The sequence below is a fragment of the Bos grunniens genome, chromosome 16 (genome assembly GCF_055505025.1).
Source record: "Bos grunniens cultivar Pamir isolate PY7600 chromosome 16, Bosgru_T2T1.0, whole genome shotgun sequence".
Taxonomy (NCBI): Eukaryota; Metazoa; Chordata; class Mammalia; order Artiodactyla; family Bovidae; genus Bos; species Bos grunniens.
The window spans coordinates 34,924,470-34,941,148 of record NC_141180.1 but is presented as its reverse complement, the minus strand read 5'-3'; the positions used below and the strand labels follow the sequence as shown (position 1 = coordinate 34,941,148).

Below are 16,679 nucleotides of genomic sequence, written 5' to 3'. Positions count from 1 at the left end.
CTTGTTTTTCTGGTTCCTGTATTAATGATGTGTCTGGAGAGAAACCAACCCAATTCCTCAAGTCTTCAATGAGACTGATACCCAAGCAGCCAAATCTCTGTCTGCAAAGATGCCCAGGAAACTGCTCTGATGGCGAGAGGGTAGCCAGACAAAATACAGGACTACATGTGAGTTTCAGAGATGCACCAGATAACTTTTCAGTAAAAGAGACTTCCCTGGTGATATAGTGGATGGGAATCTACCTGCCAGTGCAGAGGCCACAAGTTTGATCCCTGGTCCTGGAAGATTCCACATGTCATGAAGTAACTTAGCCCGTGTGCCACAGCTATTGAGCCTGCACTCTAGAGCCTGGGAGGGAAGCCACAAACTACTGAAGCCCAAGCATCCTAGAGCCCGTGATCCACTAGAAAAGCCACCACAATCAGTAATCCACGCACTGCAATAGAGTAGCCCCTGCTCACTGCAGCTAGAGAAGGCCCGAGCACAGCAAAGAAGACTCAGCCCAACCAAAAATAAACAATTAGTAAAAAGCTTTAGTATAAGTATATCCTAAATATTGCAAGGAACATACTTGCATTAAAAAATCAATTTTTGTTTAACTCAAGTTCAAATGGGACTGAGCATCTATATCTCATCTATGTGTGTGTGTGTGTGCACTAAATCTGGCAACCCTACATGGGGAGAGTAAGCACACAGACCCTATCACCATGGTAAGAATATCCTGTAGCTTCAGGAGTAATGGAAATGGGCAGTTCATCCCAGGAGCAGATAAACATAACATGGATATATAAGAGGCTCCTAAAAGACTTGGCTGAAACCAGAGCTAAGACAGGTCATGCAGGGTATTCAGAGTGTTGAGGACGAACTCCCAACCTTGGAAGTGGATGATATCCAGGTCTTCTGCAGCCCGGGGTGGCCCGATGGAACCAGACTCCTGGGCTGGAGGCTCAGTGAGGTAAGAACTCTTTCCACTTGACTGGTTGGAGTCATGAGGAAGGGCTGACCAGTGACCAAAAAGGGGCACATCACTTCTCCTAAAGGTTTTCCTGATCCCCAGTCTTGACTTTGACCCAGGCTTGTGTGCTCAGTACTATATCTTAATATTTTCATTCCCAGGATTCTGTGGGTCAAGAACACATCTGGGGATCCAGGTACTTTGGAAGTCAATGAAGTATAATGATGAGGAAACTGGGAATTTGAAAGACAATTTCCCAGACAGACCTGGGATGGTATGGTATCTTGACTCTGATATTAACCAGCTAGTGTATTCTTGGATACATTTCTTTGTGTGCCCAGTTGCTCAGTCATGTCTGACTCTTGACTCCATGGACTGTAGCCTGCCAGGCTCCTCTGCACATGGAATTTTCCAGGCAAGAATACTGGAGTGGGTTGCAGTTTCCTACTCTAGGGGATCGTCCTGACCCAGGAATTGAGCCCATGTCTCCTGAATTGGCAAGGGGATTCTTTACTACTCTATCATCTGGGAAACCCTCATTTATTTACCTCCAGAAAATTAATTACTTTGTCAAAAATGAAGATCATGGGACTTCCCTAGTGCTCCAGTGGTTTTAAGAATCTGCTGCCAATGCAAGAGTCATAGGTTCAAACCCTGGTCCGGGAACATTCCACATGCCACAGAACAACTAAACCCATGTGCTGCAGCTACTGAGCCCACGCTTGCTAGAGCCTGTGCTCTGCAACAAGGCATGCCATCACAAGATGCCCGTGCACCGCAACAAAGAGCAGGCCCTACTTGCCACAACTAGAGAAAGCCCACACATGACTACAGAGACCCAGGAGAGCCATAAATACAAATGAGGATCATGGCAGTACCTGCCCATGCTGGGTAGGGATGCTGCCAAGTCACTGAATGAGATGGTACTTGCCAAGTGCTGGATACAGGAGCAGGTATTCACTAGATGGTCACTAAATGACGCACAGCATCCTTGCTGTTGCGTCATCGGCTGGCTGTGGTCAGGAAGGAGGGAGCCCAAGAAGAGAAGTAGAACCAGCACCCTGGTCAGGCCTCCGTAAGCTGGCAGACTGTGAACAGAAAGGGTGCTCTGGCCACTTCAAAATGTATCTGGTTTATGTTATTTATTAGTTAAAAATTTAATTATATGAATTGGGTAGGGACGTGCCACCAGGGATGCTAAGTAATTAGAAATTAAGGAAAGACTATGGATTTGTGTTCCTGAATTGATTCCACCAAAACACACCCAGGTAACAGGAAATTAAGTTTAATGTCTGCACGTGCCAGCAGAATGTGGCACAAAAATTCAGAGGATTAAAAGGCAGAAGAGAGCCCCGGGAGGCTCTCCCAGCTGCCATTTGACAGACTGGCTCCCGGGGTTTCCCTGGTGGCTCAGTGGTAAAGAACTCATCTGCCAAGGCAGGAGACACGGGTTCAATCCCTGGTCTGGGAAGACCCAACATACCGCGAGACAACTAAGCCCATGAGCTGCAACTGCTGAAACCGACATGCCCTACAGCTTGTGCTCTGCAACAGGAGAAGCCACCGCAGCAACTAGAGAAAGTCTGTGTGCAGCAGTGAAGACCCAGCACAGCCACATGGAAATAAATAAATCTTCAAAAAAAGGGACTGGATCCCTGAACCGGAGACAGTCATAAGACCAGATACCTTGATCACAGCTCTCAGAATCAGATGGGAAGCGTGGACAAGACTGGACATCCAAGACCTGGGTTCGATTCTCAGACATGTGACCAGCAGGGATAAAAAAAAACTGAATGGCAGGGCTGGGGTGAGGCTCAGAGGAGGGGGTACCTGTGAAGCCGGGTGGTCCTTCAGCAGATCCCCCTGCTAAGAACAAGTCTCCTTGGGTGACTGAGGAGAACCTCTCCTCAGACAGAGAAACAAGTTTGTCCCCAAACCATTTCTCCATGGCAACAATCACCACACCATACTGAAATGATGGTTTCAAGTTTCTGAAGGTTCCCCAGTAGGATCCTCTGTCTTACTTGCTTGTCTCTATCCTCTCCGCATCACCTCGTATCTAGACACCAGATAGAGGCATTAAGTATCTAGAAAATCGGATGTTTAGTCACTAAGCTGTGTCCCACTCTTTGTGACCCCATGGACCCCATCAGACTCCTCTGTCCATGGGATTTTTCACAGCAAGAATACTAAAGCAGGTTGCCATTTCCTTCTCCAGGGGATCTTCCTGACCCAGGGGTCAAACCTGTGTCTCCTGCAATGGCAGGTAAATTCTCTACCACTGAGTCACCAGGGAAGCCCAATCTAGAAAATATACTTAATATATGTTTATTGAACTGGACAGAACTCATATAGACTCACAGCAAACACTTCCTCAAGGGAGGTGCAGATGGAGCACTGTAGCAATTAAAAACAGGGGATAATTTCTTCTGGCTATAGAAGATCAGAGAAGATACCCTGGAAAGTTCAGAAGTTATTAATACAAGGCTGGCTAACACAGTTGATGCAGACATGGTAAAAAGAGGTTCTGAGCAAGGAACTCTTTATACAATGTAGACCAGTGGGCGCATGACAAGTCTGAAGAGGAATGGGATGAGATAATACATCCACAGACCAAAGCCACACGATCATTTACAGAAAGAAAAAAAAAAAAAATCTGCATTCTTTTTAAAAACACAGAGTGCCAACACAGACTCATTTGCCCCTTCCTGAGCTTCTGCCACTCAGCTGTTTCATCAGTCAACTCACTTCCTCCTTATCTATTCATTGCCATTTCCCAAACCTGATTTGGGCACCATACATGTTTGTGGCTGGCTATTTTAAATATTTCCCATCAGCTGCAAGCAAGATACCTATTTATCTTATTGCTGCAAGCAGAGCTGAAATGATCTGGCATCGCCACGAGGCAGACAGTTATTTCATGCCCTGCTAATTCCTAACGTGGTAACTACAATATTGCTCCTACTTTTAAAAGAGGTGCCTTTTTTTTTTTCCTTCTTAACATGTGGCCTAAGTGTCCAAATAAAGAACCTCACTTCTAATAAGGCCAAGTCCAATAACATAACCTTGCCTACCACTGCCACGTTCCAGATGGGGCATTGAGTTTTCAAGCGTTCAGTTGAGAAGTCAAAGCAGTTTTCCATTCTTTCAGGCAGCACAAACAGGTCAGCAAAACAAAACTCTCTCTTTACTGCTGAAAATTCCAATCAGAGGTGATGGCGGGCCTTTCTGCTGGGCGGATGGTTCAGACGAGGGGGTTCCTTTCCACCTCGGAACAGGCTCAGGAGGGAGCTACCCACGGTCAAATCAACAACCTCTGGTTCAAGTCAACAGCCCACTGGTTCTAAAGGCAGGATGTCTATGGCAAGGAACACCTTGTGACCAGAGCAGAGAGAGCCTTGTCCCCAGGGGTTGGGCATCTGGTGTGCAAAGGGCTGGAAGAGACGCTGACACGTTATGAGTCTGGGCACCTGTTGCTTTAAATCATCTTAGCTATTTTTCAACAGCCTCTGTCTCTGTCCACTGATACTCCCCATCCCTGCCTTTCTGTCTCTGTCCACTGATACTCCCCACCCCTGCCTTTCTGTCTCTGTCCACTGATACTCCCCACCCCTGCCTCTCTGTCTCTGCCCACTGATACTCCCCACCCCTGCCTCTCTGTCTCTGCCCACTGATACTCCCCACCCCTGCCTCTCTGTCTCTGCCCACTGATACTCCCCACCCCTGCCTCTCTGTCTCTGCCCCCTGATACTCCCCCCTGCCTCTCTGTCTCTGCCCCCTGATACTCCCCCCTGCCTCTCTGTCTCTGTCCCCTGATACTCCCCCCTGCCTCTCTGTCTCTGCCCCCTGATACTCTCCCCTGCCTCTCTGTCTCTGTCCCCTGATACTCCCCCCTGCCTCTCTGTGTCTGTCCCCTGATACTCCCCCCTGCCTCTCTGTGTCTGTCCCCTGATACTCCCCCCTGCCTCTCTGTCTCTGCCCCCTGATACTCCCCCCTGCCTCTCTGTCTCTGCCCCCTGATACTCCCCCCTGCCTCTCTGTCTCTGTCCCCTGATACTCCCCCCTGCCTCTCTGTCTCTGCCCCCTGATACTCCCCCCTGCCTCTCTGTCTCTGTCCACTGATACCGCCCCCCCCGCCTCTCTGTCTCTGTCCCCTGATACTCCCCCCTGCCCTGCCACTGCCTGGCCCCTCCAGCACCTAGCGCTCCGTGTCTAAAAGTCTGCCTCAGGCACCTCTGTGCCCTCCCATCCAGCCCTCAGGAAGCCCCAGTTGTGAGCCTGATTTTTTTTTTTTTGTCCCCACGAGATGGTGAGTGTTCTTGATGACATTACTGCATCTTCAGTACCTTTCCCAGTGATGGTGGGTAGAAAGTATTCAACAGCAGGCTGATGAACAAAGGTATGTGCTGGACTTGACCCAAAACCCTGCCAGAATGCGAGGGCTAGTGCTCACACGGTAGAGCCAGGCGGGTCTTGGCTCAAGTCCCAGCTCCACAATGATTCAGGGCGGGATGTGGAGCAAGAAGCCCTCTCAAGGCGCCATCACTTCATCTGTGAAGTGGGTGTAACAGTGTGTATCTGGCATGGATGTTTTGAGAAAGGTTGAGCGAGATAGCATACCTGGCATATAGGAGATTCATAAGCCTGCAGCCAGGTGTGGCTCCTGGTATGACAGCGGTCCCCAAACTTTTTGGCATCAGGGACGGGTTTTGTGGAAGACAATGTTTCCACAGGCCAGGGAGTGGGGTGGGGATGGTTTGGGAATGATTCAAGCACATTTACTTACTGTGTATTTTATTTCTACTATTATTACATCAGCTCTGCCTCAGATCATCAGGCATTAGATCCCGGAGGCTGGGGATCCCTGTGTGATGGGACCCCCTGTGTGATGGGACCCCAGCAGTAAGGGTGCTGGGAGGTCGACAGCCTGGATTCTGAGACACGGGGCACTTTCAAGAGAGAGGTGTGCAGACAGGGCTGAAGACAGCCAGAGAAGAGCACCGTGAACTTGAAAAGTGCTCTTCTAGCTCAGCTCGAAGAACATCTCCCTGGGCTGACTTCACCCAGCACATCCCAGCCGTGGTGTGGCGATCCCAGGGGCACGGGGTCATGAGATGTATCTCTCTGCTCTCCAGGAATACACCCCACCTCCCTGCCAACAACAGCTCGTCTCCCCCACCCAGGCCCCAGGTAAGCAGGCGTCAATCTACCTGGTGAGCAGGACCCGTTTTAGGCAGGCCTGCTGAGATTTCATCTCACGAAACATTGACACCACAACCACCTTCTTTTTTCCTCCCAGCCAACCTCTGTCATCCCTAGAAACCTTATCGAGCTGGCTTCTCCTTGGCTTACAGACAAGACAACTAATCATGGACCTAAGAGCTCAACAGCCTCCAAAGCAGCTGCCCCCATCCTGGGCCAGGATGAGAAAATCAATGTGCCTCTGAATCGCTGTCTGTGCCGAGGGCCCAGCCTCTGAGAACAAAAGCATCCAGGCCTCAAGCAGTTCTGTGAACAGGGCTGGAAGTTTTCCTGGCCTGAGGGAAGGCTTACAGCAAGTGATGTGTTAAACGGTGGATCCAAATATCTTTATCATGCCCTTGAACAGAGGAAACTGGGCGGGTGGTAGAAAAATCACAGCCCCAAGACCCGAGCAGGGCTGTCTGCCTCACCCAGCAGTAGGGGTAGCTGGCGGGTACCGTGTCTGGCATGATATAGGTACTCAGTCAACAGAAACTACTGGATTGAATCCAATGAAGAAGAAAGTAAAAGTGTTAGTCACTCAGTCCTGTCCGACTCTTTATGACTCCATAGACTGTAACCCGCCAGGCACCTCTGTCCATGGAATTCTCCAGGCAAGAATACTGGAGTAAGGTGCCATTCCCTTCTCCAAGGGATCTTCCCAACCCAGGGATCAAACCTGGGTCCTCCTCATTGCGCGCAGATTACCATCTGAGCCATCAAGAAGGACTGAAAAAGGAAGAAGGGCCCAAACTGGGAAGCCCCTCCCCTTGCGAGATTCCAAACCCACCTATGCTCACATGGCAGTTTCCCAGATGCAAAGGACCACCTGCCTCTTGTCCCTGCAAGGACCACTAGGCTTCATCACTGGTCTAGCTCAGAGCAAAGGCAGGAGAAATGCCACTCACAAGTGGAACTTGTCTTGCCAGAGAAGCCTTCCTTTGGGACTGTTTACAAATCCTGCCCAGGGTAGACAATCCACAGCAGAGAACTTCCATGAACACCAGAATGAATGAGCTCATCCCCATGAGTAACTGAGAACAATCCCAACTCACACTGAACGGGGTACCTTCTTTCACCTAGCAGCAATGAGAGGCACAGAAGAAACGGTCATTCTCAGTGCTAATGGGAGGGCAGTTGGCACAACCACTTGGAAGCAATTTGGCCATATCCAGTAAGATTGAGGGGCTTCCCAGGTGGCACTGGGCACCTGTCTGCCAATGCAGGAGATCCAAGAGACGCAGGTTCGATCCCTGGGTCAGGAAGATCCCCTAGAGGAGGAAATGGCAACCCACTCTGGTATTCTTGCCTGGAAAAATCCCATGGACAGAGGAGCCTGGTGGGCTACAGTCCATGGGGTTGCAAAGACTCAGACATGACTGAGCAACTGAGTAAGACTGAAAATTCTCAGACCCTACACCCAGCAATGCCAAGTCTTGCACAAGCAGGCAAGGATCATAACATTGACCCAAACATCATAATGTTGGAAAACTGGAAAGAATCCAAAGTCTACCCACCAAGTAGGGTCTCAAATGCTCCTAAGCTGAACACTCCAGAACAGTTCAAAGGGATGAGGGACTCTCAGAATCACATGGCTAAATGAGAAAGGTAAGCCAGGACACACTATGGAAGTTAAGACACACAGTCCCACCCAACTGTAAGACCTTAGCTTACAGGAAGCTTCTTCCCACCCAGGAAACTTCTCTGATTATCCCAGGCCACTCTGAACCCTCCGGACATGCCTCTTTAAAGCTCAGCCTTCCATACTGCTCAGAACTGTTAGTGACTTTTAGGTACGTACATGGCTACCTCCTCAATTTGAAGGCGAGTTCTTGGAACACAGAACACTGCTCCTATTTTCTCAGTAGACACCACAGGGCCCTCCCTGCACAGGATAGGGCCACAGGTAGGCATTTGCTGATCAACTCAATGGGACAGCTCCCCAGACTCATGGGATCAGCCACCGCATCTCATTGGGTGAGCGCCTCACTCTCACCGTGGGGTCTCACTGGGGGGCCTCACTCTCCAAGAACCTGAAAACACACCCCTTGTGATGCTGCCAAGGCTCCTCCAAGCCAGCCTCCTGTTACTACCTCCCCCCCGTTACTACCTTCCCACTGCCACTCATGCCTGGAAAGTCATGGAAACTCGCCACCACCTTGTCCATCCATCCCCTTCCTCAGTGGTCTGAGGGTCCAATCCACCTCCCCGCCACGTCTACACATTAGCCTGCAGGTAAGGGAGCCACAAATAACTCCAAACATAAATGTGGCCTAAAAATACCCATAAATCATTCTGATTCCATCCAGTGATGATTCTAATTTACAACACGAAGGAAGAAAATGAACACTGGGGCTTTTTTTCCCCTGAGCTTTGGCTGCTGCCAAGCCAGAATCCCACCCCACTGTTATTAACACTTACAACCAGAAATTCCAGAGTTACATAGCATGGAGATGAAATCTACCAGATGCCTGTGGGCACAGGGGCTGAGGGCCATGGTTTGGGTGTGAATTCTCACAGCCTGGGTGGCCCTTAATTAGGGGCTCCACCCACACTTGTCACTTTCTACCTATCCCTTCATCAGGGGAGATCAGAGCAAAGTCCCGCCTTCCTCTGGTCCCCTAACAATGGCTAATCTGTTTGCACAATCACCAGCCACAGTCCAGGAGTTGGGTCTGGAGCAGCCTGTTGAGGCAATCTGCATTTGAATGTTCTCTTCAGTCACTTCTTTCTGGGCTGTGCAAGCAATGAACCCAGGAGAACAGAGGGAACTGGGGTTTCTCCTACCCCAGCTTTTTCTTTGTTCATCACCATAAAGCATTGTTATTGGGTGTTTTTAAAAAAATGCAAAAGCATAAAACAAAAGTTATCTCTCTCTGTGGGGCAATATAATAAAAGCCATTGGATGCTATTTTTAACAGCCATAAAAGCACATGATTAATATAGAAAAAGTCATAATGACAAAGTGCGTCACAAAGAGCATCAGCGTGGAGGGTGAGCCGTTGAACTCGAGTGGGTCCCCGCCATCAATCCTGATACACTGGAGGACCCGAAGTGCCAGTGGACTCCAGGAGGCCCCTTTCTGGCCACTGTGAAATCCCAGGTGGATCGCAGCCAGCTTCTGGTCCTGGTCCAAGACAGAAGCTGCCAGACTCCTGGGGAAGATCCTTTACGAGGATCAGCAAGAAAAGCAGAGAAGTGGGTGCTCTCACTAACTTGCAGGCCAAGACGCACCACGATTCAAGCTCTCTCTCTCCTGCTATGACACGTGGCTCGGCCCCTCAAACAACGGAAAAGAGGAACAAGGGGACTGTCTCCATGGCTCCCTAAGGGTGAGAACACGCGGGGTCAGGGTGATACCAAGGAAACCAGACCATACCCTGTCTTCCCGCAGGCCCCAAACTGAAGTTGGCACAACATTCCAAGATGTTCTCTGCAGCGCCCACCTCTGCCCCAGCCTTGCAACACACCTTGTTAGCCCATCTAATGACCTTCAACATCTGCAAGCTCCCCGAGGCTGCAACACCCAGAGGGAAACAGAAGGGTCTGTCAGTAGAGGGAGGGAAGACAGGTTCTGGTTGGGGGCCACTGGTTCCCAGGGGACACGTTCAACTGAGCACCACCCGCAGAGGAAGATGCCACACACAGCTCCCCATTCCCTCACAAACTCTCAAGGTGGCTCCTTGGGATCTGCAGGAACCTTGAAGATCCGCAGGAACCTTGAAGATCCCAAAGTATATGCCAAGGACTCTCAAGAATCAGAAACACCCTAGTTAAATCTGATTTCATGGAAATCGTAAATGGAGACTATTAGGGTAAGAAGGTAGGAAAAAAGAGAAACAACAAACGGGGTCTTGGCAAACAAAAATGCCTTTGAACAAGAAGGGGCTGGCATCAAATGACCACAGAGCAATTCCATCCTCTTGCAGCCTGGAATTGACATTCATGGAACAAGAGAGCTTTTCTGTTCTTTACCTCCACTCCCTGGACCTTCAGTTTCATGTGGTCCTCTCTGGTCGTTTTGCCATCTTTCCTCTTTTTCCAGCAATACCCATCTTTCCTGTATTTCACTTTCTTCCTGTTGTAGAGGATCATGGAGCCATTCTGGGGTCTGGAAACAACAAATGGTTAAGTTACCAAGAGAACCAAGCAAGAAAAAAAATTTATGAAGAAAGATATCATAGACCAGTAAAAGTCTCTACAGAAAAGCAATATTCCACATTTGCTGGAACATAATTTTTCACCTTTTATTGCAGCTCCCTGGATTAACCGTGTTTTACAGCCAGCCAAAATTTGCTTGTGGATTTGGTACCTAATGAATTAAATGTGTCAATGATAGGCTTAAAAAACATCCCCTTAGTAATATCCACCGTCTAATCAGGATATACGATGTGGGGGCCTGAGCTCTGCCCTGAAAAGCAGGAAAAAAGAGAGAGAGCAAAAAAAGCCGGGGGTGTTGTCGCAGCCTGCAATATCTTATCTCTTGTGGAAAGATTTTCTGCACATCTTTTAACCCATCGCCCTACATTAGGAATAAATAAGTCTAACGCAGACACTAGATGGCTACGTTAAACGCGGACCGCTGGAAGAACTGGACGCCGAGGCCAGATGCTCTGACTCATTGCCTGCGTCTCGATTCCTGCTGGATGGGAGAGCCCCGCAGCGCTTCTTCCCAAGCAAGCTAAGTACCTGATTTTTCCCCATTTGGGCTTCAGCTGTCAAAGGCTCAGTACCGCCAGGTAATCTGTCTATTCTGTCCACGACCACAGTAAGTTAGAAAAATAGTTACCCACATGCTCATGCTAAGAGCGGGAGGGCTGTTCTCTGTGCCCTTTAAAAAGAACAAAGAGAATTTTCCTGAAAGACCTCGAGTATCAACCACAGAGAGCAAAAGATGTTTACACTCATCCTCAGAGCCAAGAAGAAAGTGAAAGTGTTAGTCACTCAGTAATGTCCCTCCAGGCTCCTCTGCCCATGGGATTTCCCAGGCAAGAATACTGGAGTGAGTTGCCATTTTTTTTCTCCAGGGGATCTTCCCAACCTAGGGTTTGAACCCAGGTCTCCTGCATTGTAAGCAGATTATGTACCATCTGAGCCACCAGGGAAGCCCCTCATAGCCATTGCCTTGACATATTTTGGTTTGGGGACATCAAGGAAACAAAGAACTAAACTCTCCTGGCAGCTGAGGGCAGGTGTTGTGGCAAATAAAGTTTGCCACATTCTTTATTCCAGAATAAAGTTCCAGTAGCTGTAGCCTGGAACATCCTTCAAGGAAGATGCCTCTGAAAGCTACAGCACACGGTACACCCACCCTGGTCAGCTCAGTGTCCCTCTCCACCTGAAGGCTCTGCACAGGGAAAGGAAAGGCCAGTGATCTGAGCACCCAGGGGACCACAGAGGTCTTCTAGCTCCCTCCTAGCCAGTGTGAGACAGCTCCTGACACAAACAGGGCAAAGCAAGGGCTTTCCTCTTTTTTAATTTAATTTAAGTTTTATTCCTTAGCTGCAAGACATGGCATGCTGGATCTTAGTTCCTTGACCAAGGATCGAACCCACACCCCCTGCAGTGAAAGTGTGGAGTCTTAACCACTGGTCTGCCAGGGAAGTCTTTTTATTAAAATCAATATGTTTTTTATTGAAGTATAGTTGATTTGCAATGTTGTGCTAACTTCTGCTGCACAGCAAAATGATTTAAGTATACATACATATACCCTGATGCTAGGAAAGATTGAAGGCTAAAGGAGAAGAGGGTGGCAGAGGATGAGATGGTCAGATAGCATCACCAACTCAACAGCCATGAATCTGAGCAAACTCCAGGAGACAGTGAAGGACAGGAAAGCTTGGTGTGCTGTAGTCCATGGGGTTGCAGAATTGGACAGAACTTAGCGACTGAACAACATATATGTATGTATATATATCCATATATATATATAAACACATGTACATTTTGGGGGGCTTCCATGGTGACTCAATGGGTAAAGAATCACCTGCAATGCAGGAGCTGTAAGAGATGCAGGTTCAATCCTGCCTGCAATGCAGGAGATGCAAGAGATGCAGGAAGATCCCTGGAGGAGGGCACAGTAACCCACTCCAGTATCCCTGCCTGGAGAATCCCATGGACAGAGGAGCCTGGTGGGCCACAATCCACGGGGTGTCACAGAGTCAGACGCGACTGAACATGCATGCATACATTTTTAAAAATACTCTTTTCCATTATGGTTTATCATAGGATATTGAATATAGTTTCCTGTGCTATATAGTAGGATCTTGTTTATTCACTCTCTATATATAAAAGCTTACATCTGCTAACTCCAACCTCACACTCCATCCCTCCCCCAACCCCCTCCCCCTTGGCAGCCACCAGTCTGTTTTCTGTACCCAGGATTCTGTTTCTGTTTCATAGATTCCTCCTGATGCAAGCTGGCTGCTGTTTCTGTGCTGCAGTAGAGGTGAGGAAGTAGGCAACCAGTCTTCCCTGGGGCCCAGGGCAAAAGCCTCCATCCCATTCTTTTCTTTTCTTTTGAACTATGGGCCATTTCACAATTGGGCACAGACCACTGACTATTGATCTCTTACTATTCCATTGTCTGTAGGGAAGAAAAAAATCACTCTAGGGTGACAGCGGCTAATTGTAGTTCCCACCCAGCCGGGTGGTATCGTTCAGCGGCCAGGTGATGACTAACCAGCGACTCCATTGGAAATTACAGACTTTCAGCAGTGACTCCCAGCACTTCATTATTTGCCGATCACTGTGCAATTGGTTTGTGTCAGTGTTGGTTTCCTCCCTGAAGTCTGCACTGACTAAAACAATCTGGAAACAGCTCAGCACGCTTGTCACAACCTGTCAGCTGATGATATCTGTCTTGCTCTTACCAGTCTGTATTGAAAACCTTACAGTTCTCTTTCATTTCTGAATGGCAGGAAAGCTGGAATCCGGGCCCCACTGTGCCAAGCCCTTTCCACTGCAGCCCTGTTCTCATATTCAGAGAGCCAGCTCCCTAAAAGACCCATTAGAAGGACCCTGAAGTCCAACAGCTGCACTTACCCACTTCCCAAGGACTAAGCAAAGAAGACATCCCATCAAATAGATGGGTGCTGCTTGTCTTGTCCCCTCCAAAGAAGAACAAAGACACCCACGAGAGTGTTTCAGGGACACCCTCCATCCCAGAAAACTCATCTGTTGGAGAAGATGTGACATTAATCCTATCGGCTTCTAGTGAGCTAAGACAGGATTTGTGATTTGTTCTGTCCTCTTGGCCTTCCTAAACATGGTCAATGACCCTCTGCAGTGTCTTCAAGCCAACTGTCCCCAGATCATAAATGGTATGACCCAGAGAGAGTGGGCATCTGCAGATACCATCACATCCACAGTCAGAACCACAATAGCACCCACTGAGGAAATCTGCCTTCTGGTGACCCGCCCTTTGCTTTCTGGAAGGGCGAGGGGCCCTGTCATCCAACACTTCTGGCAGGACATAATCCCACAGGGAACCTAAGTGTCCAACTTAAATGGCCTTAATAAATGGAATCATCATTTTAACTCGCAATAATGAGCAACCTAATAGTGTTTAATCCACCACTCTGATTTTATTAGAACTTGCTCTGCTCTGCGTGATGGGGAAGGTCCCTCCGCCCACAGTTCACAGGTCCTGAGGACAGAGAGGGAAAGCCAGAGGGCTGCAGTGGGGCTCATGTGCCCCCCCATTGCAAAGAGAATGGGGCTTCCCTGCCTCCCAGAGAACACTCAGGAGTAAAAGATGCAGGGGGGAAGATCCAAGGAAGGGGTGGAGGCTGGGGCACTACTCTGGGGGGAAGGAGAGGTGGGCTAGACCCCATGAGAGGGGTCCCATCAAGGGAGAACTATAGTAAGTTTCATTTCTGCCTAAAAGGGAGCACCCACTTGAGAAGAGCAAAGAAGTGGGAATGGATTTGAGGACAGAGGGTGATGCAACTGCAAGAAAGCTGCACAGAAAAATCGATCCATTTTGTCTTTTATGTTACCAGCTCCCCGTGAGCACCAGCTCTATAGGGAGCATGCCATGTGTGGTCTAGGTTTGCTTCTGTTTCTACATCTACAACTCCATCTGTGCTCAAGTCACTCAGCCATGTCTGACTCTTTGCAACCCTGTGGGCTGTAGCCCACCAGGCTCTAGGTTCCATGGAATTTTCCAGGCAAGAATACTGGAGTCGGTAGCCATTTCCTATCCCTGCATCTGTATCCATGTCTATAGCCACATCTGTCTCTCCATCCCTGTCTACATCTATACCTATATCTATGTCTACACCTATGTCTGTTTCTGAATCTATGTCTACGTCTGTATCTGTATCTACATATACTTCTTTATCTATGTCATTTTTTTCATCCTCATGGCAACCCTATGAAGTAGCTACTATCACCATCCCCAACATAAAGATGAGGAAATCAACTCTTTCTAGCCAGAAGGTGACCGAGCAGGAGTCCCTTGGAATCACTGTGACTCCAGAGCTTCCTCTGAGGCATAGACTGAGGGGCCAGTCCAGGTTTGAATCCTAGTTCTGCCCTACTGGCTGGGGGGAACCCTGATGCCCTGAAAGCACCCCTCATCCAGCAGATGAGGACTTGGGGGTTTCCTTCCAGGCTTCCTCACTTCCTGTTTGGGTGGAATAATATGGAAGCCATCCAGACCTCCTTGTAAGCTCCAGTCGCCCACAGTGGTGACTTGCAGGGGAAAAGTACCTTTTTTTGGTATGCCTCCCCTTCCTCTCTCACATGCAGACTCCTCCTCCAGTGTTTCCTGGGACCACCTCTCAAATAAACTGCCTGTACTGAAATCCTCATCTCAGGAGCCCCAGCTGAGAGACACTGAACTAACAGTGACAGTATAAGAGAGTCTGGGAAAAACAATCCAAGTCCTCCGTGGCAGCAGGGAGGGGAACATCAAAGGAAGAAAGGTGAGCATCCAGGAGCTTCATTCTCACCAGGGAGGTTTCTAGGCAAGAAACCTTTCAATCGGATAAACCTATCTAAAGGGCAGTAACAGAGCTGCAGACACAGAGAACAAACTTGTGGACACAGTGGGGGAGAAAGAAAGTGGGATGATTTGAGAGAGTCGACCTGAAACATATACATTACTGTATGTAAAGTAGATGGCCAGTACGATGCAGGGAACACAAAGGCAGTGCTCTGTGACCACCTAGAGGGCTGGGAGGTGGGAGGGAGGTTTAAGAGGGAGGGGACATATGTATACCTATGGCTGATTCATGTTGCTGTATGGCAGAAACCATCTCAATACCATAAAGTAATTATTCTCTAATTAAAAATAAAATTAAATTAAGAAAGAAACATTTTAATCTAAGAAACTAATAGTTAGCAAAGCCAATAATGCTCTGTGCAATATAGTAAAAAGATTATGAGATCAATGGAAAGACTATTGCAGATCATCAAACTAAAGAAGTAGGTGTAAAATTAAGATACATAATCAGTAAAATAGATATATGCTTATATAATAGCTTATATGTGTATGTGTGTGTGTCATATACACATACCCACATGTGTGCACACACACAAATAAGACAGGAGTGTCGGAAGTCTCCATTAATTGAGAGAAAAAGAAAATTAAATACCAAGGCATACATTTAATAAGAAATTCCCAAAACCTAAGGAGAAAAACTATAAATATCAAAAAGACACAAAAGTAGTTTTCAATAAATGAAGAAGAGTAACATGTTCTTGGTTAGGAAGCGTGAGGATCATAAAAATGTCAATCTTCCCAAAGTTAATTTATCAATGTAATGTAATGGAAACAAGAATCCCAACAGAGTACTTTTTTCTGTGTCTAGAAAAATGTATTATAAAATTCATCAGGAGGGGAAAGAAACACCAAAGAGAGCCAGAAAAACTTCAATAAGGAGGACTGAGGTATACAGGCCCGTCCTAACAGCTATTAACACATTCTGTAAAGCCTCTATATTTTAAAAAGTATGGAATCATCATACAAATAAATAGCCAACAGAACAGAATAGAAACTCCAGAAATAGTCTCACTTATACACGCAAATTTAATATATAATAAAGGAGGCATCTCAAGTCAGTGCGCGAGGGAGACTGACTTTTTAATAAGTGATGTTGGCATGTGGCGGAGAAGGCAATGGCACCCCACTCCAGTACTCTTGCCTGGAAAATCCCATGGACGGAGGAGCCTGGCAGGCTGCAGTCTGTGGGGTCGCTAAGAGTTGGACACGACTGAGCGATTTCACTTTCATTTTTCACTTTCATGCATTGGAGAAGGAAATGGCAACCCACTCCAGTGTTCTTGCCTGGAGAATCCCAGGGATGGTGGAGCCTGGTGGGCTGCCGTCTATGGGGTCTCACAGAGTCAGACACGACTGAAGCGACTTAGCAGCAGCAGCAGCAGTCGGCATGTGGAAAAAGAGAAAACTGAATGGATCCTTCACACCTTACAGTGACATAAATTCCAAATGGACTAGAGATTTAAATGCAATACT

The 16,679-nt window shown here is 48.0% G+C and overlaps 1 protein-coding gene across 5 annotated transcripts in view; it reads right to left on the bottom strand.

Moving 5' to 3' along the window:
- The window catches only part of CAMTA1 (calmodulin binding transcription activator 1), a 967,475-nt gene that overhangs the window by 501,838 nt on the left and 448,958 nt on the right, over nt 1-16,679 (bottom strand). For all 5 annotated transcript variants that reach the window (XM_086344277.1, XM_086344278.1, XM_086344274.1 and 2 more), the window contains one exon: nt 10,172-10,307. In XM_086344277.1, coding sequence (XP_086200403.1) covers nt 10,172-10,307 — 136 coding nt within the window. The remainder of the gene's footprint in view (nt 1-10,171; nt 10,308-16,679) is intronic.